This window comes from Octodon degus, unplaced genomic scaffold (assembly GCF_000260255.1).
Source record: "Octodon degus isolate 3935 unplaced genomic scaffold, OctDeg1.0 scaffold00122, whole genome shotgun sequence".
Lineage (NCBI taxonomy): Eukaryota > Metazoa > Chordata > Mammalia > Rodentia > Octodontidae > Octodon > Octodon degus.
Window position 1 is genome coordinate 8,034,956 of NW_004524698.1, and position 26,582 is coordinate 8,061,537.

Genomic DNA, 26,582 nt, shown 5'->3' on the forward strand with positions numbered 1-26,582 from the left:
AAAAGGATTTGAACCTAGGCGACTGGGCTCTGCAGTCATAATTTCTCCACGGTGAAAAACCCCATGAAGGACCTGGCAAGTAAGCTGCCCTTGAAGCATCTGGCCAGGTTGGGGGGGAAGGGTGAAAGCATGGTCATCCGTAGTATAATCCAGACTGGAACAACTGTGTGCGACTTCGCTTTCTTTCACCATGAGCATTCGCATTTAATGTGGGGAGAGGTTTTACAGGTGCACAAATTTAAGAAAGACAGGAGGGAGGGAAACTTCCGGCTACGTCGGACAGCGGAACTGTTTCCACAGAAACTGTAACGGGTTTCCAGCTAGGTGAGATATCGCGGGGCCTGCACAGGCGGAAGTGACGCCAGCCACATTCGGGCCCCTCCGGTGTATAGCCGCGGCTCCTCCTCCCAGAGCGGCAGGCTTTTCCCGCGCGAGCAGCCTCTGCCGCTCGGGCCGCTCGTGGGGAAACATGGCGTCTGCCCTGGAGCAGTTCGTGAACAGTGTCCGACAACTTTCGGCTCAAGGTGAGGTCCTGGGATGTGGGGCTGGGCCTCGAGGCTGGGCCTGCATCCTCCGGCGCCAGCGCGGACCGCTGGGACCGCCCTCAGAACCGAACCTCCTCTGGGACCCAGCGCGGGGGGTTTCGACCGTAAACCAGGGAGGGAACGAATTCAGGGTGAACGTACGTAGCCTCGTCGCGCTCTCGGCTCCACGGTCCCGCCAGGGGGCCGCCCTTTCTCGGGCTGCCGGGACTCTCCTCCCCCCGGCCCGGGCCCCTTCCACCGGGTGCTTTGCTTGACAGTTTGGGGGCGTGACTTCCGCCGGGAGCGTCCTGACAGCCCATTGGCCCCTTCGGCGTCTCTTGACGTCGGTGATTGGCGCAGCGCTCTGTCCTGCCGCCGCCGCCGCATGACTAGGCCGCTGGGCAGCCGGCAGCTGGAGAGACCTTTCTGGGCTTCTGGAGTCAGTGGTTTGCTTTAGCCGGCGCCTTAGCCGCTGGCTGGCATAAACTCGTAAACTCGGCGTCTATTTTTGTCCCAGAAAATACCAAGGGAGTTCTCGCTTGTAGAGCTCCATTTCTAGGAGATAAAATTTTTGCCTAGGTTATTTTGTCCTTAATTTTCATGCTATTTGATTCATTCATCTTATTGTCTGAGTATTCAGAATCCTGGTTTCTGAGTAATTAGATAACTAGCTCTGAAGGCCCCTTTGTCCTGTATTTCAGTCTGGGGGGAAAAAAAGTTTCTACTTCTTAAAGTTCTTGTAGGAATTAAGTGAGAAACCATGTATAAATAACTTAGAACAGTGCTTGTCATATCGGGCGCAATAAATAGATTTACGAACTATTTTTGATGGCCATTAATTGTGAAGTTCAAGAGCCATGTGACCTTGTTGAACAAGTCACTTTCAAACTCTTTTGAGTTTTTTTTTATCGCTGTGTAAAAATGCAGGGGTGCTGCCTGCCTTAGTGTTATGAGGCTTAATGATCTGGTATGAAACAGTGCTTACTAAAAGTTCCCTCACATTCTCTCTGTTATTGATAGAAATTAGGTTTATGAATCACGTCCAGACTTGCACGTTTGGATTTATTTATTCTTCCTCCCAGTTTCTACTTGAGGATGTAAGGATTGAGGTTGGAATCCTGTCTCCGTCACTTGTATGAGCGTTTAATTTCTGTTGGCCAATTTTCATATTTACGGGGCAAAACAGAAAAGGGCGTTGAGCATCAAGGAAGGTAATTTATCTGAAAGTTTTTAATTCTTGTTCTGTCCAATACAGTGTTTTAGGAAATATGCTAGGTAGAAATAAATACAAATTTCACTGCCATCAGCCTCACTCATTACACAGCAAAAGTTTCTAAGTTTGTTTTAGGTGCTGTTACTCAGAATCTTCTAACATGGACCTTAAGTGGAGAGAATATTATCAGTTCCAGGTTTCTCTGATTAGAGGTGACTTCCATTTGGGTTCATTTCAGATGTACACTGTGACACTTAAAACTTAACTTTTGACTCTGCACTAGGCAATATCTGATGACTCATAGCAACCCAGACTGCAAGTATTAAATTGGGGGAAAACTAATGGACTGAAATGCTTATTTCTGGGTGTTTTAAATTGCTGTAAATTTCTGGATGTGGTGGCTCAGGCATTCAGCAGGCTGAGCCAGGAGTTAAAGTTAGCCTGAGCTACATAACAAGACCCTGTCTCAAAAACAAACACACTTGTGTTGTAAATTTACTTAAACTAGTGGGCTTTGAAAAGGACAAATCATCTAACTGGTAGGAACTATTTCATACCTGCCAGTGAAGTCTATATAATAAAATGGTAGATTGATAATATCTAGTTTTATACATTTGTTTATTGTTTTGTAGTGTATGTGATATTTCCTTTATTTTCAGTAAAACATCAATTTTAAATATATTACCGTATAGAAGTTCCAGAAATTAAACTCTAGTGATGTCATTTGGCTTTTAAGCATTATATTATTTAAGTCCCCTTTCAAGAAGGAAAAAGCTCACATAGCTATGATACAGAAATAATGTAAGAGGAAACTTGAAATTAATGCTCAGGAATTTACACATACCATTGCTGCCACCAGAAGACAGCTAAAGTGTAGCCATTGTCTGTAATCAGATTATTGTATATTGTAGTACAGAAGAAAGATCAATAAGTTAGTTAAATTTAACAAATTGCTGGTTTGATTAGCCACTGTTTTGAAGTCAGGAGAAAAGACAAGTCTATTCATCAGCTTGTGTTAAATCCCTAAACGACCACAATCCCCTATGATGCAGAGTGGACAGATACCCAACTTCATGGTTGGAGGAGGCAGTGAGGGGAAGACCCAGGCAAAACCTAAGGCTAATACTAACTGAATTTTGAAGCCCAAGTAGCAGGGAGTCTGGGGAGGGGGAGAAATTATGTGTAGAAGCATAAAAATGGCAAGATACGGAATATTGATTTTCTGAGCTTGATGTGACCAAAGAATAGGTGTGTTCAGGGAATTAGTAAGAGGTAAATTGGAGAGGTGATAAGGACCAATGACTGAAGGGGCTCTGTAAGCCAGACTGAGGTATTTAGATTTCTTAAAGCCATTGGAGTAATTTAATGGAATTTGCAGTTTAGAAAGATCAGACTGAGGACCGACGAGATAGCTCAGCAGACTAAGCGCATGCTTTGGCAAGTGCAGAGACCTTAATTCAATCCCTGGTTCCAAATGCCCTACCCCCAGGGCGTGCTGAGCCCGGGCATGGTGGCGCATGCCTGTAATCCCAGGGCTGAAGCTATGTAGTAAGACCCTCTACCAAATACATAAATGGAAAAAAAAAAAAATAGATCAGGCTGTACCAGTATGAAGTATGGATTAGAAGAGAGAAAGATAAAAGTAGGTATATCCTTCAGAAGATTTACAGTACAGGGTAAATCAGACACAAAATGATGAGGATCCAGACTAAGGAAGGGAGTGCAGCAAAAAAGGAATGGAGCTGAGGAACTTCCAAATTAAAATAAATGATATGTGGTAACCTTTTGGGTACAGAGAGGGAGATGAAAGAGCAATGACAGTTATATGTAATTTCTGATTTGGGAATCTGGATGAAGAACTGGATAAAAAGGAGGCCTAAAGGGGAGTGGGAGCTCTAGTGTCATCTCCTACTAGTTCTGAAGCTGTGGGCAAGTTGTTTCATCCCTGTGGTCCTTCTGGTTTTCATCTGAAAGGATGGAGACATATAAGACATCTTTAGGTACATTAGCCTACAGTTAGAGTTCCTTTAGTTTGGTTAGTGCTATGACTGAATGCTAGTGTTCCTGTTTTGCAGGGCAAATGACTCAACTTTGTGAACTGATCAACAAGAGTGGGGAACTTCTTGCGAAGAATTTATCCCATCTAGACACTGTGCTTGGGGCGCTGGATGTACAAGAACACTCATTGGGCGTCCTTGCTGTTCTGTAAGGGCATCTTCTTTTATAGTTTTGTGCTTGTGGAAACTGAATGCTCTGTACTTTCTCACTTTATTTACTTATGTTTGATGTAGAAAGTAAGCTATGCCAACAACACTGACTTCTTTTACAAAGCTATTCATACCATTATTACATTTTGCTTCTTCCAGCTTGTTGCTTACTGTATTTTCTTTTATCATTTTCCTACTTTCACTTATGGTTATGTACATTTGAAAATTTTATTTTAAAATTAATGGAGGGGCCAGAGATATAGCTCAGTGGTACAGTGCCTGTTTGGCAAGTATAAGGTCCTGAGTTCAAATTCTTGGTAATGCCTTCCCACCCACCCCATCTCTGCCATTAAAAGATGAAAAAAAAATGGCCATCTCAATTGTGGGTACTAAGTTTGTATTTATCCGAATACATTAGCTCATGTAATCTATAGTTTGTTCACATTTTGTAACTTAGAAAATAGAATGGGAGCAGAGTATGGTAGAATACATACAATGAAAATACCAGTTTTTTAAATTTAATACTTGATACAAATCTTCAAGTTTAAGCTCTTTAAGACCAAGTGAAACAGACATATTTCAATTGATGTTCTTCTGTAACTCTTCTCTTGGTGCACAATTCTTCCCTTGCTGTTGTTAATGTTACAGTATTATAAATTGGGATATTGTGGTTATCCTGAAATTTGGAATAATAGAAATAAACTAAGAAGAAATTGACCTGACATAGAGGTCTGATTTTATCTCACGCTGTGATTCTTGAACAAATCAAAGTATCAGTAGAATTGAGAGAAAAAAACCTATGAGAATAAAAATCAGGAGCTGTGCACTGTAGTGACCGCTAATTGTATGTAGCTATTTAAAACTAATGAAAATTAAATAAGAATAAAGATGTTGTTTCTTGCCATATTGATACCCTATATCCACATGTAGCCATTATGTTGCCCAGCAAAGATGTAAAATATTTATACCATTGTAGACAATTCTGTGAGACTACTGGTAAGGAGTTGGCCAACATGGTGTCCAGCACGGTCCCCAAAAGACTGGGGACATAGCCCAGTGATGGAGTGCTTCTTGACTAGTGTGTGTGCAAGGCCCTAGTCTCAATACCATTACCAAACACACACACAAAATTCTACTATCTTCCTATGCTTCTTACTGATAAGAAAGAACAGATAGCATGCGTGTTTTATACACATTTACTCATTTTGTCTTATACACATGAACTCACATATACTACATTTCAAGTAGGATATTGTACTTGAAAACTCTTAAATCTATAGTGCAGTGATGGCAAACCTATAGCATGTGTGTTACAGCCAGGTGTTTATTATTGTTGACAGCTCTAAAAGGTTTGCCATCAGTGCTATAGTGTATCCACTTCTTACCAGATACTCTCTAGTCATAGAAAGAACCCTGAACTTATAACTGGTACCCTGGATACCAGTTTTAAATCTGGATTCCCCCAATTACATTGTATAATATGCTAAGCTTTGTATTTTTATTTATAAGTTATGTCTTACTAACTTCTTATGAACCCTAAATGAAAATGTTTCTAGTATATCTCATTTATTATAAAATATAATTACAGATATAAGGTGACATTGTAAAGTAAAAAAATACTATACAAAAAAAATACTATACAAGTGGAAGTTACACTAAAAGATGTAGGAGATACTGATTTCATTTTTCTTGAAATTAATTTCAATTTTGTTTTTATTTTAAGGAAAGCTTTATGTTTGCTTATAGCAGTGGTAGTGTGGAATTGTATGATTTCTTCTCTGAAGCCTGTGTATGACCCCTGGCATCATTTTCTGGCTTATTCAGGATGAATCATCTGAGTCCTCTTTTGAACATCCCTCTTCCTGTCATCAGATAGTTCTGTTATTTGGCAACAATCTTTAAAATGAGTCACTGCCTTATAGTTCCACTAGTTCAGGCCTATCATTTTTTGTCTGCCTTCAATATATTCTCTATCATTTTTTGTCAGCCTTCAATATATTCTTAGCAGGAAGAGCAACAACTGATTTTTATTTTCTATAGCTAGGGATTGAACCTAGGCCTTTGTGCGTACTAAGCACATGCTGTACCACTGAGTTGCATCCCCAGCTCCAAAAATTTATTTATTTTTCTCCTTGTGTTAGGAATTAAACTGAGGGCTTTCATACTGAGCTGTATTCCTAACTGTTTTTATTTGTGAGACAGGGTCTTGCTGAGTTGCCTAGGTTGGGTTTGAACAAGTGTCATGACCATGTTGGAGTAAAAAGAAAAATTTGAGAAACAAATCTAGTTAAAAGTTTATTTTTGTTTTGTTTTTGTTACCAGGAATAAAACTTAAGGACCTTCCACTTGCCAGGCAGGCACTTTTAAAGTTTATATGTGGAGGGGGCCTGCCCCTTAGCTCAGTTCTTTAAGTGGCTGCTTCAACAAAGCAGTCAGGCTCAGGTTGCTGTGGTTCGATCCTCACAACTCAAGCCAGCCAAACCTGCCCGGAAGGCATTCGGGGGAAAAAAAAAAAAAAGTTTATATGGGGAGAGCTGGGGATTTAGCTTAGTGGCACAGTACCTGTCTGGCAAGTATGAGGTCCTGAGTTCAATTCCTGGTATCCCCCTAAAAGTGGGGGGGAGTCTTAAAAAAAAGAAAGAAATTGAAGTTTTATGGCAGGTGTGGTGGTACAAGCTATAATCGCAGCACTCGGAAGGCTGGTAGGAGGATCATTGGGAGTGAGACTAGCCTGTGCTACAAAGTGAGCTCAAGGCCAGCCTGAAGTGCATAGTGAGACCCTGTCTCAAAAGGCAAAAAAAAAAAAGTTTATATTTGGAGAGAAGTATGGCGTTATATATCTGTAATCTCAGCTACTTAGAAGACAGAATCATGAGTTCAAGGCCAGTCTGGGCAATATAGTGAGACCTTGTCTTAAAATAAAAGCAGCTAGAATGTAGTTCAGTAGTCCCTGGGTTCAGTCCTCAGTCCCGGGAAAAACAAAACCCAAAACTTTATACCGGGTCCATTCACAAGTAATAAATTTGCTAATTGGCCACATTTAATGGAGTTTTTCGTTTTGAAAGTTGCCCTTTTTAAAGTATATTTTTTTGTAATCCCTATTTGTGTCTTTATTCTGTGTCATGATTATGCAAAAGAACATGGAAACATGTTCTAAATTTTTAAAAATACTGTTCATTTAATTTTATAGACTATTGGAGGCAGGGTGGATTTCAAGCATAAGTCGTTTCTACACTTTACCCTATGAAATATCAGAGTAATTAGATTTTTTTCTCCTTATTCTCTCTAGGTTTGTGAAGTTTTCTATGCCCAGTGTTCCTGATTTTGAAACATTATTCTCACAGGTTCAGCTTTTCATCAGTACTTGTAATGGGGAGCACATTCGATATGCAACAGACACTTGTAAGCTAAATAATATTTTATCTTCTGTTGAATGTATTTTGCTTTTATAGTTAATTGTGTTTTCAACATTTTCTTATTATTGTGTCTAGTTGCTGGACTTTGCCATCAGCTAACAAATGCTCTTGTGGAAAGAAAGCAGGTAAGAATTGTTATTCAAATATTAAGGGTTCTGTTGTAATATATCTGTAACTTACACAATGAGTGAGTTTTTTAAGATTCCAAGTTAGTATTCTAATACCAAATCCAGCATTCTAACACCCAAGTGCTTGTGGTTACTAGAGAGCACCCCAACTTTTGCTATAAAGATGCTTAGTCTCTATGTCAGAAGAGTGACCCAAGGTGGATGTGTTGGTATATCTGTACTCTGAGCACTCAGAATATTGAGGCACAAGGATTACAAATTTGAGCCCAGCCTGGCCAATGTAGGGAGACCCTGTCTCAAAAATTTTTTTAAAAAGGTCCTGGCTTCAACTTTTCATGCATGTAGAAAAGAGAAAAAGAGACTGGTTTTTGTTACTTTTGAAACTACCAGTCTGGGCAGTGGTAGAGCATTGACCTAAACATATGTGAGGCCCTGGGCTCTACTGGGTTTTCTCCACAGCACTACACACACACACAAAACAATTTAAAGAAATAAAAGAAACCAGTTTTGTACCCTTTATTATTATAATATGCTGTTTTTGTTTGTTAGTTTTTTCATATACATTTGACCTTCAAAATGCTACAAGAGCTGGTGTGCAGTCCCAGGCCAATAATCCCAGCACTTGGGAGACTGAGGCAGAAGGATCACTGTGAGTTTGATGCCAGCCTAGGCTACATAGTGAACTCAGGGGCAAACTGAACTACACAGTGAGACATTGTTTCAAAAACAAAAAGGTAAAATGTTGCAAGAATAATCATAAGAATTATGTGTACTTCATCCAGATTTCCAAATGATAGTATGTTTTTCTTTTTCATTCTATGGCTTTTTTTTTTTTCTGTAGCACTGTAAAGTATTATTTTATTTTATTTTATTTTATTTTATTTTATTTTATTTTATTTTATTTTGGACAGGTTGTACAGGGTCTCACTATGTAGATCAGATTTGTAGTGATCCTCCTGTTTACAGCCTCTCAAATGCTAGGATTACAGGCACATACTACCACACCCAGTCTCAATCTCTGACAGAGGCCCCAGGATGGAACTCCTGGCCCTTGCATCTGCCTAAGCATGTGCTTTAATCTGCACAGCTATTTGGCTGGCCCATAGAAAGTAAATTTTAGACAGACTACCCTTACCCCTAAATACATTAATGAATACCTCCCGAAAATTAGGACATTGTTGTGCATTTGTGTGTTTGTCCGCCTATGCATTTTTTTTTTTTTTTAGGGAAGGGTCTACAGGGTGTTCAGGGTCTCACTACTAGATCAGACTCGTAATGATTCTCCTGTTTACAGCCTCCCAAGTGATGGGATTACAGGCACATGCCACCATGGCCAGTCTTGCCTATCCATTTTTGTGTGTGGTATTAGAGACTGAACCCAGGGACTGAACAGACCTTTTTTTATTATTATTGTTATTATCTCTTTGAGACAGGGTTTCATCATGCAATTCAGGCTGGCCTCAAACTCACTTTGTAGGGCAGGCTGGTCTTGAACTCCCAGCAATCCTCGTGCCTCAGCCTCCCAAGTGCTACCACACCTGGTTTAAGACTTTTTGAGACAGTGTCTTAAAGTTGTCCAAGGTGGCCTTCAGCTTGTAATCTCCCTGTCTCAGCCTCCTGAGTTTCTGAGATTACAGGCATTCACCATAATCAAATGGCCAGCACCTGGAAATAGGTGTTGGTATAATCCTTTACAAGTCTGAACAGCCTCTGTTCAGATAGCCAGATAGGGTCAGCTATTCAACTGTGTATTAAGTGTGATTATTTTCCCCCCAAAGCATTACACGTACTTACCTCAGTGCTATAACCCCAGCTAATGTGTTTTATAGCAGAACAAGACCTCAGGTGTTATGCTTTTGTGTTTCTTTAATCTCCTTTAACTGGAGACAGTTCCTCATCTTTTGTGATACTCTTGCAAGTTGTAATGTGGGCGTTTCTTTTTTATTTGAAAGTAAACTTTGAAGATTACTTGCTCTACAGAAGCTGATGGCAGAAAGAACCAGTTGATACTTTATAGGAGGACCAAATCAACTGTTTGAAAGAGATTTTTTTTTTTTTTTTTTTAAAGTCAAAGTGGATGTGGTAGTGCTTGTCTGTAGTCCTAGGTACTGTACTTGGGAGACCAAGATAAGAGGATTGCTTGAGCTCAAGACTTAAGTACAGCTTGGGCAACATAGTACAACCCTATCTCCAAAAAAGACAAAAGGGGAAAAAAAAATCAAGTGGTTAGAGAAAATGCTGTAAAGTAAGTTACTTACTTTGTTTTTATTTTTGTGTGTATGGTACTGGGGATTGAACTCAGGGTCTTCTGCATGCTTGGCAAACAGTACCACTGACCTACATCCCCAGTTCAACTTATTTTATAATCTCATCTTCTATCCAAAGATTGTGCCTTAGGCAGGAAACAAACTTTTACAACTTGTGGTATTAGTTTTAGTAGTAATAGACTACTAAATAAGGGCTTGTCTGACCCCTGGGAAAAAGCCAGCACCTTTATCACAAATATCATTGTAAACATAGGCTCTCATCTATTGTAATGATTTGGAAAACTTTTATTTGTTTAGGTTTAAGTGTAAACTATTGGGAAAGTGATATTTTTGATTATTGGTATTCTTTGTAAAAAAGAATTTGATTACAATGTGGTGCTGAATTATCTAAATATTCAAAGAAACAAGGGACAGACATTTCCTAACAGTATGGAAACCTCACATTGCTATTTAAAGGAACCTATCAATTAGTGTTATTTTTTATTTGTAAGTGACAACATAAGATCCAATGTGCTGCCATCTTTGAGAACTTGTCTGAAAGAGATGTCGTTTCTGACAGCCCCTGCGAGGAATTGGCATCCTTAAGCAAGCCATAGACAAGATGCAGATGAATACAAACCAGCTGACTTCAGTACACGCTGATCTCTGTCAGGTAAGCAGCGCAATGTAAAGGTGATCATGGGCTTGCGTAACATTGTATTAGATAAATGAAGATTATTTGGTAGAGGTTGTATTATGTTGTATGTAGAAGTTGAAATATGAAGGCTGGAACTTAATAGCTAGTAAGCTTATAAACCAGATATGGCAATTAATGATTGGTTGTAATATTAAAAGCAACAAAAACCCCTCAAGCCATTTTCTTTTACAGAAGCTGTGAAATCTGAGAATAAACACATAGCTTTTTACATCCTAGAATGTTATTCATTTATTTACTTTATGTGATCCAAAGACCAAAAATCAAAAGAGAGGATATGTAAGGAAGTCTACCATTATATGAAAAATGGTTTGCTCACAATCACTTCTTCTCTTTAAAGAAAACTATTTTAGTAATTTTTTTTCAAGGTTTTTTTTTTTTCTTAATCCTCAAATTTTGGGGGGCTAGTGGGTTAGCTCAGTTGTCAAAAGCACCTTCTTGAGCAGAATCAGTCATAGGCAAAGGACTGTGGTTCCATGCCCAGCACCACATTCCGCACCAGACCCACCCTTAAGGCAGCCTGAGTCAGCCAAAAAAAAAAAAAACCAAGAATCCTTCTCAAGTTTTTTTTCTTTTTAGTATTAGTAATTTTTATGTATCTTTCCTAAGATGTTTTTTGCACTTATCATGTGTGTATGGATATATAGTTTTACTTTTTTTTTTTTTTTACAAATTCTCATAATCTCTTTATTTTATTAAGAACAAATAGTAGTGAGACAGCTTCAAAACTGATAAATAGGACAGTTTCAATAATTAATACATTGTACATTGTTATCTTCTTAGTAGTTATCCATAGTACAAGATGCAGACAGGATATCCTGTCCAAACACTATTAGTACAAATCTTTCTTCTCATTGAATTAAGCGAAAAATAGCTGTATATGTATCCTAACTATTCTGTATATACAGATACAAAATGGGCCTTCCTTTGTATCCCCTTTTTTTGTTTAGTCTTGTCAGAGATGGGTATTCCATTGGCATCTAAATACTATGGGTGTTTGAATTCAGCAAATCAATCCAACACAGTCCAGCAGTCCACAATAGTAGTGGGTTTTCCACAGAAGTTGTTGACTTGAGCCTTTCACAGCTCAGCATATTAAATTCTCGTAATCTTAACAAATTCTTGCCTTTTCCTACTTAGTGTGTCTTAGAGATGATCCCTTAGCAGCTGCATGGTGTTCCATGGTAGTATGGGTGTGTTGTAATTCAGTCAGTCTGTATGGGATATTTCATGGTATGTAGATTATTTTAAACATACATTCTAATGTCACTTAAAGATGTACTTCCTTTTTTTATTTTCCATCTTTAAAAAAATTGTGACTGAGGTATAACATGCAATAGAGCACTGATTTTAAGAAGTCTACAGCTTAGTGAGTCTACAGATGTTACACCTTGTCACAATTATGTAATTATAGAACTTCTCTGTACACTCACTTTCTTAACTTGTGCAACTTCCTACATATACCTAAAGGATTCAAATCGAAAGGGATTAGTTGAAGACTTCCATTTTTGTCACACCATGCTGACTCTTTGTGTTGTACCTCTTCAATGAAGAGAAAAAAAAACACACTTTTGCCTATCCATGAACAGATGAGGGAGGGAGGGATGAAATGGTAATTGAGCTGTATCTGGGAAGCTGTGTGTTCTCAGTTCATCTGTAAAGTACTCTACCTTATAGCTGGTTGATTTTGTTTGTTTTGCTTTTAATGCTGTTTTATTCTGAAGGGTTAAAAATTGAATAATGTATTAACATTTTGGATCATTTTAATAAATTGTTAAGCAAAAATAACATTTTTTGAAATTTCTGAAGTTTTTGAATTTCCTCCTTCTGTTAAAGCCTGCCAAAATAAAGTGATGATTTAATACACCTTTGTTCACAGCTTTGTTTGCTGGCAAAATGCTTTAAGCCTGCCCTTCCATATCTTGATGTGGATATGATGGATATCTGTAAAGAGAATGGAGCTTATGATGCAAAACACTTTTTATGTTACTATTATTATGGAGGAATGATCTATACTGGGCTGAAGAATTTTGAAAGAGCACTCTACTTTTATGAACAGGTAATCAATCACCTCTTTAGAGGTCCCTGAGATGGTTTTGAGCTTGTGTGATTGAAGAAGTACTTTTTGGATTTATAGCTAGACTGGTTAAGCCAAAGACCGTTTCTTGGTCATGTAAATGGTGGTGACTTGCTCATGCTTAAGCAAAGGGGTAGGGGTCATGTAGAGAAGAGTGCTAGTGAGTACATTCTAATCTTCCAGGTGGGCAAATTGCATCTTTTTATCTTTGTAGTTCCCTTTGTCCATAGCGAAGAGATTGATCAGATTAATTTCTGAAGTGTCATCTTGTTGTAAAACCATGTATGGTATTTTATTAAATTTTATATAAATACTCTCATAATTCAAAATTTTAGAAGTGTCAAATAGTTTATAGTGAAAAGATCCTTCCATTCTTGCATGTGTTTCATGTCTGTGCAATGAAGTATATTACAGTTTGGTTGACTATTCTGGAGGCTTATTTGTTCTGAAAAACATATGCAATATTGATTAATATTGGTATTCTAAGATAATGTAGGCAGATGCTTGGAAGTGGCTACTTAATTCTAGCATACATTAAGGATATCATAAATCTTGAGAGTTCACAATTTACTTGGAATACTGATTTGTAATACACAGATACTGTATTAATCACCATTCCATTGCTTTGACAAAATACCTGACACCTTAAACATAGAGAGGTTTATTTGGCCTTTGTTTCAGAGTTTACAGTCCATGCTAATTTGACTCCAGTGTAGAAACATCATAGGGCAGAAGAGATGGTGGAGAAAAGCTGCCAACCTCATGACAGCCAAGAAGCAGAGAAGAAAACAGCAAGAGAGAAAGAGGCCAGGGACCAGATGTAGCCCCCAAGGCCACACCCCTGAAACCAACCCAGACATACGCAGAAGCTTTCTTTTCTCTCCTGGTTTCTCATAGGGATCAAGTTGTCACCATTAACCTTCACATACATACCCTGGGGCTCTGAATAGTGCTATTCGGAATGGTTGATGAGCTGTCAAGAAAGGCTTCTTGAGGAGTAGTGGTTAGGGATCATGTCATTAAAAGATGTGTCTGTTCAGATTAAATCTGCCAGGGTGACTTCTCTTTAAGAGTACACATTTTAGGAAATGGTGAAAACATACTTCGTAGACTAAGTACATTATTATAATACAAATCTCAGGGTGGGATGGACATAGCAAGATCTTTTCTCAAGAGACAAAAACAAACAAATAAAAAACTTGGGCGAGGGCTATGGCTCAGTGGTGGAGTGCTTACTTAGCAGATGTAAGGCTTTGGATTCCATCTCCAGCACCAAAAAATAGTTTGTTTTTTTTCAAAAAAACATAGAGTTATCATGTGACCCATTGATTTCACTCCTAAGAATATTGCCAAAAGAAATTAAGATTGATGTCCACACAAGAACAGGTATGCTAACATTCCGAGTACCATTATTGTAACCAAAAGGTAGAAACAACTCAAGTATTCATCACCTGAAGAATAAAGTGTGGTATATCTGCACAATAAACATTTTTCACTCACACAAAGCGTTAAAGTATTGATACATGCTACAATATAAATGACACTTAAGTTGATGAAGCTATAGGACCTTGTGTCCTATGATGCCATTTATATGGGCATCCAGTATAGGCAAATCTAAAGTCAGAAAATAGAGTAATGGTTTCTGGTATTATGGTGAGGGGGAAATGGGAAATGACTGCTAATAAGTGAAGGGTTTCTCTTTGAGGAGATGAAGATGTGGTAATAGTTTTTCAACATAGTGAAACTTGAAACCACTGAATTTTATACTTTAGAGGAGTAAATTTTGTTCTTTGAGTTCCAGCTCAATAAAGTTGTTGTAAGAAACAAAGTTCTAATAAAAAATTAAAAAATAAAATAAATTTTTGTAAGAATAACAGTGGGCCAGTAGGGGTACACACTGGTAATTGTAGCACTCTGGGAAGCTCTGGCAGGAGAATTACAAGTTTGAGTCTAGCCTGGACAATTTAGGGCCTTAGCTAGACACTGTCTCAAAATTAAAAATAAACACAGGCTGTAGTTCAGTACAAGGACCCTAGATTTCATCCCCAATATTGCAAATAATAAAAGTAGTAATAGTAAATAATAACAGGACATTAAAATTTTGTTTTATATGTAAAATGATACATGTGGTTAATTATAGTTTCTTGCTAGATTGTGTTGTGTTTACACTGTACATTGTTCTCTTGCTCAGGCTATAACTACTCCTGCTATGGCAGTCAGTCATATCATGTTGGAATCATATAAAAAGTATATTCTAGTGTCTTTGATATTACTTGGGAAAGTACAACAACTACCAAAATATACATCTCAAATTGTGGGTAGATTCATTAAGGTAAGTTGTTAAAATCAAGTTGATTTTCTTACATGTTCATAAGTACATATAGTAATTGTATTGCTAGAGTTCTATAATCTTATTTCGTAGTAATACACCTGTCTCAGCAGCATCAGATTAGCAAATATTTATAAAATGTCTATTGGGAACCAGGGAGTGCTGCTGAGTTGGTCCGTGTACATTGTACTCTCCTGGTTGGTTGGTAGGGAACATGCTTCAGGAACTGACTCCAGACCTGGGTATTTATGGCTATAAATGTTAAAGCCCCTACAAGGGTTTATTTTCATTGTTGTATTTCTTCATTACAGTATTTAGCCAAAATACTAAAAAAGCAGTGCTGATTTGATTGAACACTGAACCTGCCTAAGTGTTAAGAAATCTTACCAGAGCCCTTGGTGGAGAGCTAAGGGCTTTCCCCACTGTACTTTTGTGTCTCACTGTCAATCCAACTTTGGGACATTTATTTTTATTTTTTATTTTATTGCAGTACCGGAGATTGAACTCAGGACCTTGTGCTTGCCAGGCAAGCGCTTATTCTACTGAGCTATCTCCCCAGCTTCATGGGACATTTAGAGAATAAACTTTTCTTTAAATTCATGCTTGTAGCTTCTAAAAGAAAGAAAGACAGACTCCAAAGCATTATGAGATTACAGTCATTTTAGTAATAATTTTACCCCAATCATCCTTATACCAAACTCAAAACTTTAGGTGAATTTCCTTATAGTACAAAGTAAAATTTAAAAAAAACTATTTATTAGTAAGTGTTCAAACAGTATAGAAAAGCATAAAGAAAAATCCTCTTTGTGTTAAAGACATACCACTGCAAGCAGGATAGCAGGTGTCCTTTGCCGGAGAGTCCTGTTGCGGTGCTCAGGGCTCTGGCTGCCTGGTGATGGGCAAGAGCAGTGGATGAGGTGGTACGGGACAGCCATTCTCAGATCCCTGTCAAGAACTATGGGGTTGGGGGGCCAGGGAGATGGCTCAGTGGAGTAAGTGCTTCCTTGGCAAGTCCAAGAGCCTGAGTTCAATCCCTGGTTCCACCACAAAAAAAAAAAAAAAAAAAAAAAGAACTATGGGGTCCTTCCAGTGGCCCCTGAGCCAACCTGTTGTAGAAGGAATGTCACTATAATTTACACCTTCATGGGTTAGGGCATCATTCACAATGATTTATTATAATATCATAAATGTTGAAAAGGATACATAGGTTTTAGAGAGAAGTGGGTTTCAACCCAATTTTTACTTGTTGGTTATGTTCTTTAGGACCATTCCACATTCTCTTGGGCCTCCCTCTACCTTAATTCCTTAACAGAAGTAGCATTGCACCTAGTAAGACTGCCTACTAGCAGTACTAGTGCGCCTACTAAGATTATATGTGTTTGAGAGAAAGCTGAAAATGTTTACCTTGTTTTTCCCAGTATAATTTGTCAACAGAAAAAACATGACCCAAGAAAAAACAATGTGTGTTTTCACCAAATTGAGTGGATTTTCACTTGCTTTATAGTTTTTTGCTCTGTGCTATAAAGTTTTATTGAAAATAAATTACTCCAGGGGCTGGAGAGATGGCTCAGTGGTCTAAAGCACCTACTTGGAACAAGCTTGGCAAAGCACAGGGACCGCGGTTCGATCCCCCAGCACCACATGCCGGCCAGCCCCGCCCCCCCCCTGGTGGGCTGAGCTGGCCACACACACACACACACAATAAATGTTAAAAAAAAAAATAAAAAAAGAAAATAAATTACTCCATAGTGAATTTCTATCCTTGGTCTTGAAAACCACACATTTTCTGAGTGCAGTGGTACATCCCTATGATCCCAGCTACTTGGGAAGTTGAGGCAGGAGGATCACAATATAGAGGCCAGTCTGGGCAATTCTCTGAGATCCTTACTCAAAAAGGGATAACTATGTAGCTCATTGTTCCTTGGGTTCAATCTGTAGCACCACACACGCACGCACGCACACACACACACACACACACACACACACAAAGTTGGGATAGGAGCAGTAAAAACCAAGCATTTGTTCTGGATAAATTACCATTTGTTAGAATCAATAGAGAGTATATTAACTCAAAATGCAATGCCATAAATTTCTTTTTATTTTTGCTTTATATACAAATGTTACTGCTCTAAAACTTTGACATTTTTCTACTTTAAGCCTCTCAGCAATGCATACCATGAACTAGCACAAGTTTACTCAACTAATAATCCCTCAGAACTCCGGAACCTGGTAAACAAGCACAGTGAAACTTTCACACGCGATAACAACATGGGCCTGGTGAAGCAGTGCTTATCTTCCCTCTATAAGAAGAACATTCAGCGGCTAACAAAGGTGAGGCAAGTGAGCGCTGCCCACTGATGGCATCTCTAGATTTTTTTGGATCTTGTTTCTCCTCTTCTCAGCAGTGAGGAAGCGAGCATAGGGATAAAGAGTAGCAGGATTTCTGTAGAGAGATTTTTTTGTTGTGGCTGGATTTTTAGTTTGATTGGTACCTTTTGGTCTTTTCAGGGCTAGAGCAGGGTATTTGAGAAGAGGAGCAGGTGAAGAGGAAGAAAGGTAGGAGATATGGCTACACTGGGAGTACAGAAAGTAGCCTTGGAGGGGTCACCAGTTCCAGATGGGCAGCTGGGAGCAGTAGTGAGAACTGGCCTTGGAAGTTCCCAGGCTGTGCTCCTCTCTGCTTGAGCATCTGTAAACATGTGACTCTGATATGATTGTTGCCAGAGTTATATAAGCCATGTACAGTTGAATCCTAGGACATAGGCAAATTATAATCTTCAAGATGAAAATAATCTCATTTTTTAAAATAAGTCAAAATATTTTCATGGGCTAGGGAGATAGCTCAGCCATCTGAGCACCTGCCTGGCAAGTGCAAGGACCCGGGTTCAATCCCCTGTACCTTATGCCACGTGGGTCACCAAAACAGGGCATAGTGGCACATGCCTGTAATCCTAGCGCTGGGGAAGCTGAGAAAGGAAGATCACTATGAGTCCAAGCTGTGTAGTGAGACCCTATACCAAATAAATAAATAAAATAGTAAAATATACACGTGTGTGTGTGTGTGTGTGTGTGTGTGTGTGTGTGTGTGTATACAGTGGAGGAAAGTGCAAAAAGAAAATAGTCTTCTGTGTTAAAAAGGCATATACTGCAAGCAATAGGGATCTTAGTGAGGGAAGTATAAACACAGTGCATTGCTTTTTTTCTGGTGGCAAAAGTCTGGTCACAGAGCCAGCAAGCCGTGCACCACTGGAGAGGATGCGGTGATCCTTCCCTGTACAGCTGCCAAGCTGCCCAGCAGTGGAAAGGATGATGGATTTGGCAACTTGAGGATCCAGAGAAGGTGACCTCCCCCAAGAAACTAGAAAGAGCAGTGACATGGGATAGTCTTGGATGTGGGCAGGCCATGCAAAGACTAAAAGCTCCTGAGGAGGAAAGGAAAGAGGTAAAGAGGTAACCACTGAACAAGAAAAAGAACTCCCTCCAGATAGGGAGGGAGCATAACTAGAGCCTCCTGACCCACATCAGAAAATCAGTAAGGAATTTTTAAGAAGTTAATTTGTAAGAGTAAAGTCGGGGGAGGGGGGGATGGCTTAGGGAATAAGCGCTTCCCTGGCAAGCACAAGGGCCTGAGTTCAATCCCTGGTTCCACAAAAAAAAAAAAAAAAAAAGAACCATAAAAATGTCTGCATGAGGGTTTTTGGGGGCCTGCCCATTACCTCAGTTGTTTAGTGACTGCTTAAACAGAGCAGTCAGGCTCAGGTTGCTGTGGTTCGATCCCCAGATTCTCAAGCCTTACTATATCTGCCCTGAAGGCATCCTGAGCCAGCCAAAAAAATCCTCATTTAAAAAAAGAGTAGGGGCTGGTGAGATGGCTCAGTGGTCTAAAGCACCTACTTAGAACAAGCTAAGCTAAGCAAAGCACAGGGACCACTGTTCAATCCCCCAGCACCACATGCCAGCCAGCCCCCGCCCCCTGGTGGGCTGAGCTGGCCACACACACACACACACACACACACACACACACATAAATAAATAAATAAATAAATAAATAAAAAATAAATAAATAAAAATAAAAAAAGAGTAAAGTGGGGCTGGGATTTGGTCTGAGGGTAGAATGCTTGCTGAGTGTTTGCAAAGTTTAACCCCTGGCAACACACACACACACACAGAAAATACATAGAAATAACTCAAAGTAGATAAAAGCTTAGCATGGTGGCACTAGTGACTCAGGAAGACCCTATCTCAAAATACAAAAACAGGATTGGAGTGTGGCACACCTATAGTCATAGCTCTCTGGGAGGCTGAGCCAGGAGAATCCCAAGTTTGAGATCAGCCAGGTAACTTCAGTGACTGAGACCCTGTCTCAGAATTGGGCTGAGGATGTAGCCTAGTGTAAAGACCCTGGTTTTAAGTCCCAGTGCCATAAAAATAAAAAGGATTAAAAAATAAACGTAACCTGGTGAACCAGAGAAAGACCAACTTGACCTACAGACTAAAAAAGATGAATTTAAGAAGTGTAATGGTGGGCTGAGGAGATAGCTCAGTGGTCTAAGCACCTGCTTGGCAAGTGCAAGCACCTGGGTTCAGTCCCCAGTACCGCATTCTGTGCTGGCCTTGGAATCCTGGGTGTGTCATGCTGGCCCTGAAACCAGGCATGGTGGCACACACCTATAATTCCAGCACTGGGGAGCCTGAGACAGGAGGATCACTATGACTGAATTGCATAGTGAGACCCTGATTTTTTTTAATGAAAGAAAAAGATAGATAGATAGATAGATAGATAGATAGATAGATAGATAGATAGATAATGGTTTAGCCAGGTGAGAGAGGTGAGGCACACTGCAGGAGACCGAGGCAGAAGGATTGTAAATTTGAGACCAGCCTAGGGAATTTAGCAAGACCCTGTCTAAAAATGAAAATGGCTGAGAATGTAGCTCAGTAGCTCTCTGGTGAAACACTTGACCATAGTGTATCACTTTGGGGTAGTTGGTAACATATAGTTTGAGATCTCAACATGGCATACTGTAGATTTCTGTTCTAGAAGGGAAATTCTGTAATAGGAGTGTGACCAAGCACAAAAGGTGTGTGGTGGCCAGGCCAGGGCCAGCAGTGACTCCTGGGTCCTACATGGGTTGACTCCTGGTGGGTTGTGCCACCCTGGACGTAGGAGCACTGCTGAGGGGACCTTGAGCATGGTCACCCTAAGGTACAGTAAGGAGGAACAGTGTCACTAAAGACCATATCTAATCCAAAAGAATTCTGTCGCCAAGTAGAAAAGGTTTAAAAGTCAAATTTTTTAAAAGAAATACCTGCAGCAGCCATATTGAGGCCTTGCTGGCTAGAGACACAACAGATAAGGATTTATGTTATTAAAGCTTTGATCTGCCACCTCCATTGCTGAGAGATAACTCTGTATTGATGTGAACATTTTTCTAGATCCCTTTTCTGTATATGTGTGTGAACATTCTCAAGTAAGTGTAATTGAGATCATACTGTATGTGCCTTTTTTCTACCTTGCTGTTTTTGTTCCATGTCATAAATCTTCTAGGACAACACAAGCCAGTATCACAGATTGTATAGCGATGTCATTCATAATTTATCCATCTAGTCCTCTGTCTCAGTTAGTTCTGAAGTAGGAAAGATTGTATTCAACGTTATATATACTTTTTAAAATTAGGAAAATATCCTTAGTTCCTTAGATGGTAGTCTCCAAACTTAAGTATATGTAAAGCAAGTGCAAGGTTTTTTGCACTCTCCCCGCCGCCCCAGTTTATCAAGAATTTGAGCCAGGGAGATAGCTCAGCAGCATGAGCCCCTGCCTGGCAAACACAAGGTCCTGAGTTTGATCCCCGGTGACCTGTCTCTCCTCACCCCCCACCAAAAAAAAAATGAATTTGAGGCAGAGAATGTAGCTCTGTGGTGTAGAGCACTTCCCTAGCGTGTGTGAAGCTGTGAGTTCCAGCTCCAGCCCAGTCCCTCCCCCAATTTTTTTTTTCTTGTAAGACTATAGGTTTAACATGCCCAGCTCGGAAAATGTCATAAATATTGCCAGTTGCCATTAAGAAAATCTTAATTTGTTATTGAGAGGGAGGGAGTATTTTCATCAGCTTCAAGCAAAGCAGTTGTAAACACCGGTTTCCTTCATGCATCAAATGTAGTCTTTTTTTTCTGTTTGGTTTACTCTTTTGTTTAAAATTTTAACTTTCAACTTTGAAAGATGAATGTGATTTTTTAAAATTTTATTTTAAAAGGTAATACATTTGTAATACAAAATTTTTTTTAAAGTAAAGAAAGATCTCCATCTCATTTCTATGTCTCAACCATTCTTACTTTTTTTTTTCTTTTTGCATTCTTGGGATTCAAACCCCAGGGCCTCTCACATGCTAGGCCAGGGCTCTACACCCTCTCAGCCATCCTTGTCTTTCCTCCAGAAGCAGCCCAGGGTTACCAGGGGGTCTCTTCAGGTCTCCGAAACATGTGTTCTCCACATCACACAAACACATACACACATACACAAAGGTATGCAAGCAGTCTTTCTTTCCCTTGGGTTCATCCACACAAATGTCAGCATGCCAGGTACATAAGTAAGCCGCTTCCTTTCTTTTCTGTGTAGTAGTGATGAATATATTTTGGATTCCTTTCCAGTTAATTAAAGTTGTCCTCATTTTTTTTTTATAGCTTCATAGTAGTCCATTTATATATCTATAGGTAATTTAAGAAAACACCGTTCTTGTTTTTATGTTTGATTAATTTTACTTTTGATTTTTAGACTTTTTTAACACTATCACTACAAGATATGGCAAGTCGTGTGCAGTTATCTGGGCCTCAGGAGGCAGAAAAGTATGTTTTACACATGGTAAGTGCTTTCATTAAAAAAAAAAAAAGATAGTGGATTATTTCCCTGTGAAAGTACCAAGTATTCATTATGGACAAAAATAAAAAAGGATAGGGATTAGAAAGACATCCTGAATTAACCCATGGTGACATTTTGGTCTATTTATGCATAGGATTTTCTGGTTATTGTTCTGTTAGTCAGATTTGTATTTGTATAAAGAAATACTTGAGGGCCGGAGAGATAGCGCAGTAGAATAAGTGTTTGCTTGGCAAGTGTAGGGTCCTGAGTTCAATCCCCGGTACCACAAAAAGAAAGAAAAAATACTTGAGAAAGCACTTACATGTACCTTTTGAAGGTACATGAAGGCACCCTATAAGAAAGGTTAAGTAAAAAAAAAAAAAAAAAAGAAAGGTTAAGTAGTATGCTTAGTGACATTGACTTACATTCTGACTAAATCCCTAACCTCACTGTGGCCAGTATCAGTGTTTGATTTTGAGTAGCAACGGACACTTGGACAAATACCAGTGTACATGGCACACAGCTTCAGAAATAAAATTCCACCAACACACTGACACCCTCTCTTTGTTCCACTTAGGTGCATCTCCGCATTGTCCCTGTGTAGTTCAGGGTGGCCTTGACCTCACTGTGTATCCAGGCGGGCCTCAAGCTCACAGCAGTCCTCCTGCCTCAGCATCCCACGTACTGGGATTATAAGCATGCACTACCATGAGTGGCTACTTCTCACTTTTTGTCTTCATGGTTATGATACGGTTGTGATGGTCAGTCAAATGAATCCCCAGAGTCAGCAGTGATAGAAAAGTGTCCTTGAAGACTCAAAAGATAATTGCCACTGACTATTAGGGTTTCGCTTTCTAAAGTGCAATATAATATTAAATTGTGTCTCAAAGGGGCATTTAAAGATGCAAGAGCCAGGCTGGGGATGTATCTCAGTGGTACTCACTTACCTAACATATGCAAGCCCTGGGTTTTATCCCCAGCAACTCCCATGCTCGCCAAAAAAGCAAGGGCACTTCAACAATATTACACTAAGTAAAGCCAGACAGCAAAGACAATGTTACATATTGTATGATTCCATTTATAGAACATGTATGGTACAGGTAATTTCATACAGACAGAAAGCAGATTTGTAATTGTAGAGACTGAAGGGAGGAAAGGATGGGGAGTAACTCCTGGATGCAGGGTTTCCTTTTAGGATGATGTACTTGTCTTGGAACTAGACAGAGGTACTAGTTGCACAACACTGAATGTACTAACTGCCTGAATTACTCACTTTAAAATGGTAATATTATGAATTTTACATCAAGTAAAAAATACAAAGGCAGGGATTTTGTGTACGTGTGTGTCAGGTTTTTTTGTACTCCTGAGATCTATAATGGAATAGTAGTAAATACTGTATATAAATTGATAGTAATTAAGGGCCAGGAATATAGCTCCAGGGCAGAGGGACTTCCTGGTAAGCATGAGGTCATGAGTTCAATTCCTGGTACCAAAGATAGATAGATAGATAGATAGATAGATAGATAGATAGATAGATAGATAGATAGATAGATAGCAATGAAAATACATATACAATCAGATGTAGTGATACATGTCTATAACTGTAACTACTTGGGAGCCTGAGGCAGAAGGATTGTGAGTTAGACCAGCCTAGGCAATTTTGTGACACCTGTCTCAAAAATAAAATACACAGAAGTTTATGAATTGCTTTTTATACTTTTTCCTGGTCATATCAATGGCTAGATATGTAGAATTCTGAACTGCTTTCCCAATTTATTTTTTTTGTAGATAGAAGATGGTGAGATTTTTGCAAGTATTAACCAGAAGGATGGTATGGTCAGTTTCCATGATAATCCTGAAAAATATAATAATCCAGCCATGCTTCATAACATCGATCAGGAGGTAAACATGCTGCTAGGTTTAGGCTTTATTGATTGAATACTGCTGTATTTGAAGTGCTGCTCTATGCTCCAGTATAATTTTAGTTTTACATATGGGTAGTTCTCAACCTACAGTGCTTTCCTAGAAAGTTCATTTGAGAATGGTCTGCTTGAAACCCTTCCAGGTTGTGTGGATGTAAATAAGTGGTTAGATTTCCCAACTGGCTCGCTGTGAAAATATTTAAAGGATCTGGTATAATCTTAGTCATACCCACTTACCATGGAGTCTGGGCAGGGAAGTTAGGAGCGAGGCTTGTCCCAATTGGAAAGAAGGGCAGAGCCAGCTTGGAGTGCCTGTCAGCAGCAGGCGAGGCTACAGCACTGCTTCCTGAGGGCAGGTGTACTGTTCAGGGTTGGCTCTTGACACTCAGGACAGTTTGTATCTTACCTATGAGCAGGAAAGTGTTTGAGCCAGCGTACACAATCTAACACAGGATACCTCTATGGTCTGATTTTTGCAATTTTAAAATAAAATGCAGCGGGGCTGGTGAGATGGCTCAGTGGTCTAAAGCACCTACTTAGAACAAGCTCAGCAAAGCACAGGGACCGCGGTTCAATCCCCCAGCACCACATGCCAGCCAGCCCGCCCCCTGATGGGCTGAGCTGGCCACACACACACACACACACACACACACACAAATAAATAAAATTTAAAAAAATAAAAATAAAAATAAAATAAAAATAAAAATTAAAAAAAAAAATGCAGCCTGCAAACTGGAAGTTTGTTTGATAATTCATTTGGTGGCAAAATGTATAAGTGTAGGTTTTATCTCAGGGTGAATATACTTGTTTCACTGTGAAAGATGTTGAATGTGTTTGACCATGGGTGCTGCATTGACCTTGCTGGCCTATTTATATTGTGATAAATCCAAAATAATTCTGACTCTAAAACCCATTAGCCCAGGGGGTTCAGATCAGGATTGTGAACGTATAGCTCCCACATTAGCAAAGTCACAGAAGATGTGAAGATGTGATTCACATAAATCTACCTGCTAACCATGTTCACATGGGTCTGTGGTCCAGATGCTGAAGTGCATAGAGCTGGACGAGCGGCTGAAGGCCATGGACCAGGAGATCACAGTCAATCCCCAGTTTGTGCAAAAGGTGAGTAGGGATTCCCTCCTTGAAAGAGCAGGGTTGAGTGGAGAGGGAGGCATGTTGTCACATAGCAAGGGGAATTGGAATCAAGTTGTAAAGCTGCCCGTTGTTCTTGAAATCCATCGTCAGTAAGTTCACAGAGAAACACTTATTCAAACACTTATTCAGAGCATTTTCAGCAGTGGCCTGGAAGTTGTGCTTAGGGGTAAAAAGGCAGGTTCTTGAGTTGCTGTTCTCAGAGCAGCTTTGTTCTGGGTCCTAGGAATAGGGTGCTAGCAAAGATGCTTGTTTGGGCTTGGGGGACCCTTGACAAAGATAACCATAGACACTTTGCCTCACTCTCCCCTGCACAGAGTATGGGCTCACAAGAAGATGACTCAGGAAACAAACCCTCCAGTTATTCCTGAAACTAACACCCATCCTGAGTTCTACAGGAGAAACAGTCGCTTTGGTCGGCGGTGAGCAAGTGAGAGGAGGGCAGCAGGGAGCAGCAAGCCTATTCCACCTGGACATTAAGAAATGCAATTTTGTTTTTGACATCTTCAGTCCTATGTGCTTTCAGAAAACCACTCTCTGCAAAGAAAGGAAAAAAATTTACAAACTTTAGAGTCTGTTGTGGATTTATTTATCCTCAGATTATTGTTATTGCATTAAATTTACCTTTTTGTTTTAGTCCTTGAACATTGATGTGTCTTCTGTATCACTATTTCCCCCTTTGGAAAGGATTTAACGAACCCAGTCATTGTGAACAGCAATAGTTGGGTTTTAGGAATATTTGGAAGAACTGAATCTAAAAGTGAATGTCAGGGTCACACACACACACACACACACCCCAAAAAAAATGCTGGAAATGTGTGGTGGTACACACCTGCAGTCTTGAGTACTTTGGGAAGGATGGTGGCACGTTCAAGCCCAGCCCAGGCATCTTGGTCATTTGATGGCGCTGACTCAAGATAAAAAGAGCTGGAAATGTAGCTCAGTGTGAAGGTTCTGGTTATAATACTCAGCACCACAGACAAACAACTGAAAGAGTCCTTAAGATATGAGCTAGTTTTTAATGTTTGACTTAGCATGCGTCAGTGACAGTATGATTTGCAATCAACACACTGTTATACTCAGGTTGTCTTGACAGTGGCTGCCCAAAGCATTGTCCTGTAAGCTGTACAAGTATGTTTGAATTCTGTTCAGTGGCCCTTTGGCATTTTGGACTGAGATTCACTGGGTTAGCCCCAGAATAAGGTGGAGCCTAAGTGAAGTAAGAGTCAGTTTAAAACATTTAAATTTGGTTTTTGAAACACTTTTTTTTTTTTTTTTTTTGGGCAGAACTGGGCATTGAACTTAGGCCCTTGTGCTTGCCAGGGAAGCACGTATTCTACTGAGCCATCTCCCCAGCCCCGAAACACATTTCTTGTGGTTAGGAGTATAGCTATAGTAGTGTGCTTCCCTAGCATGCAGAGGGAGACCTTGGGTTCCATCACCAAGTCCTAATTTTTTTTTTCTCACTATGAGCATTCTCTTTCAAATATGTCAGGTTGTATAGTAAATCACATGTTCATATTTGTATTTTTGGCAATACTGGGGATCAAACCCAGGGCCTTTACAATGAACTACATTCCCATTCATTTCGTTTTTTTGACATAGGGTTAACTAAGCTGCTGAGTTACACAGATCTGGTTTGAACATGTGATTCTCCTGCTTCAGCCTCCCAGAGTACTGGGATTACAAACAGATTGCTGCCATGTCCAACACAGCTGTCAAAGTTCCCGGGGGATGGTCAGTGAGAGGATGTTTAAGAGACAGAAAGCTGGGGTCAGGTAGAGCCTTCTTTCCATATGA

The 26,582-nt window shown here is 39.7% G+C and overlaps 1 protein-coding gene across 1 annotated transcript; it reads left to right on the plus strand.

The window, feature by feature from the left end:
- Positions 1-353: 353 nt before the first annotated feature.
- On the plus strand, positions 354-25,427 carry Cops3 (COP9 signalosome subunit 3). The gene is made up of 12 exons (XM_004640307.3): positions 354-524; positions 3,813-3,942; positions 7,234-7,346; positions 7,436-7,485; positions 10,315-10,407; positions 12,329-12,508; positions 14,718-14,858; positions 17,013-17,186; positions 21,625-21,711; positions 23,497-23,610; positions 24,672-24,752; positions 25,100-25,427. The coding sequence occupies exons 1-12, from the start codon at positions 470-472 to the stop codon at positions 25,151-25,153; spliced, it is 1,272 nt and encodes a 423-aa protein (XP_004640364.1). The 5' UTR covers positions 354-469; the 3' UTR covers positions 25,154-25,427.
- The last annotated feature ends 1,155 nt before the right edge of the window (positions 25,428-26,582 follow it).

Excerpts from the sequence above, each read along its gene's own strand:
- Cops3 (XM_004640307.3), top strand. The coding sequence starts at position 470 with ATGGCGTCTGCCCTGGAGCAGTTCGTGAACAGTGTCCGACAACTTTCG. Across the intron at positions 3,943-7,233 it reads TTGGGCGTCCTTGCTGTTCT|GTTTGTGAAGTTTTCTATGC; the intron begins GTAAGGGCATCT and ends TATTCTCTCTAG. Across the intron at positions 21,712-23,496 it reads AAAAGTATGTTTTACACATG|ATAGAAGATGGTGAGATTTT; the intron begins GTAAGTGCTTTC and ends TTTTTTTTGTAG.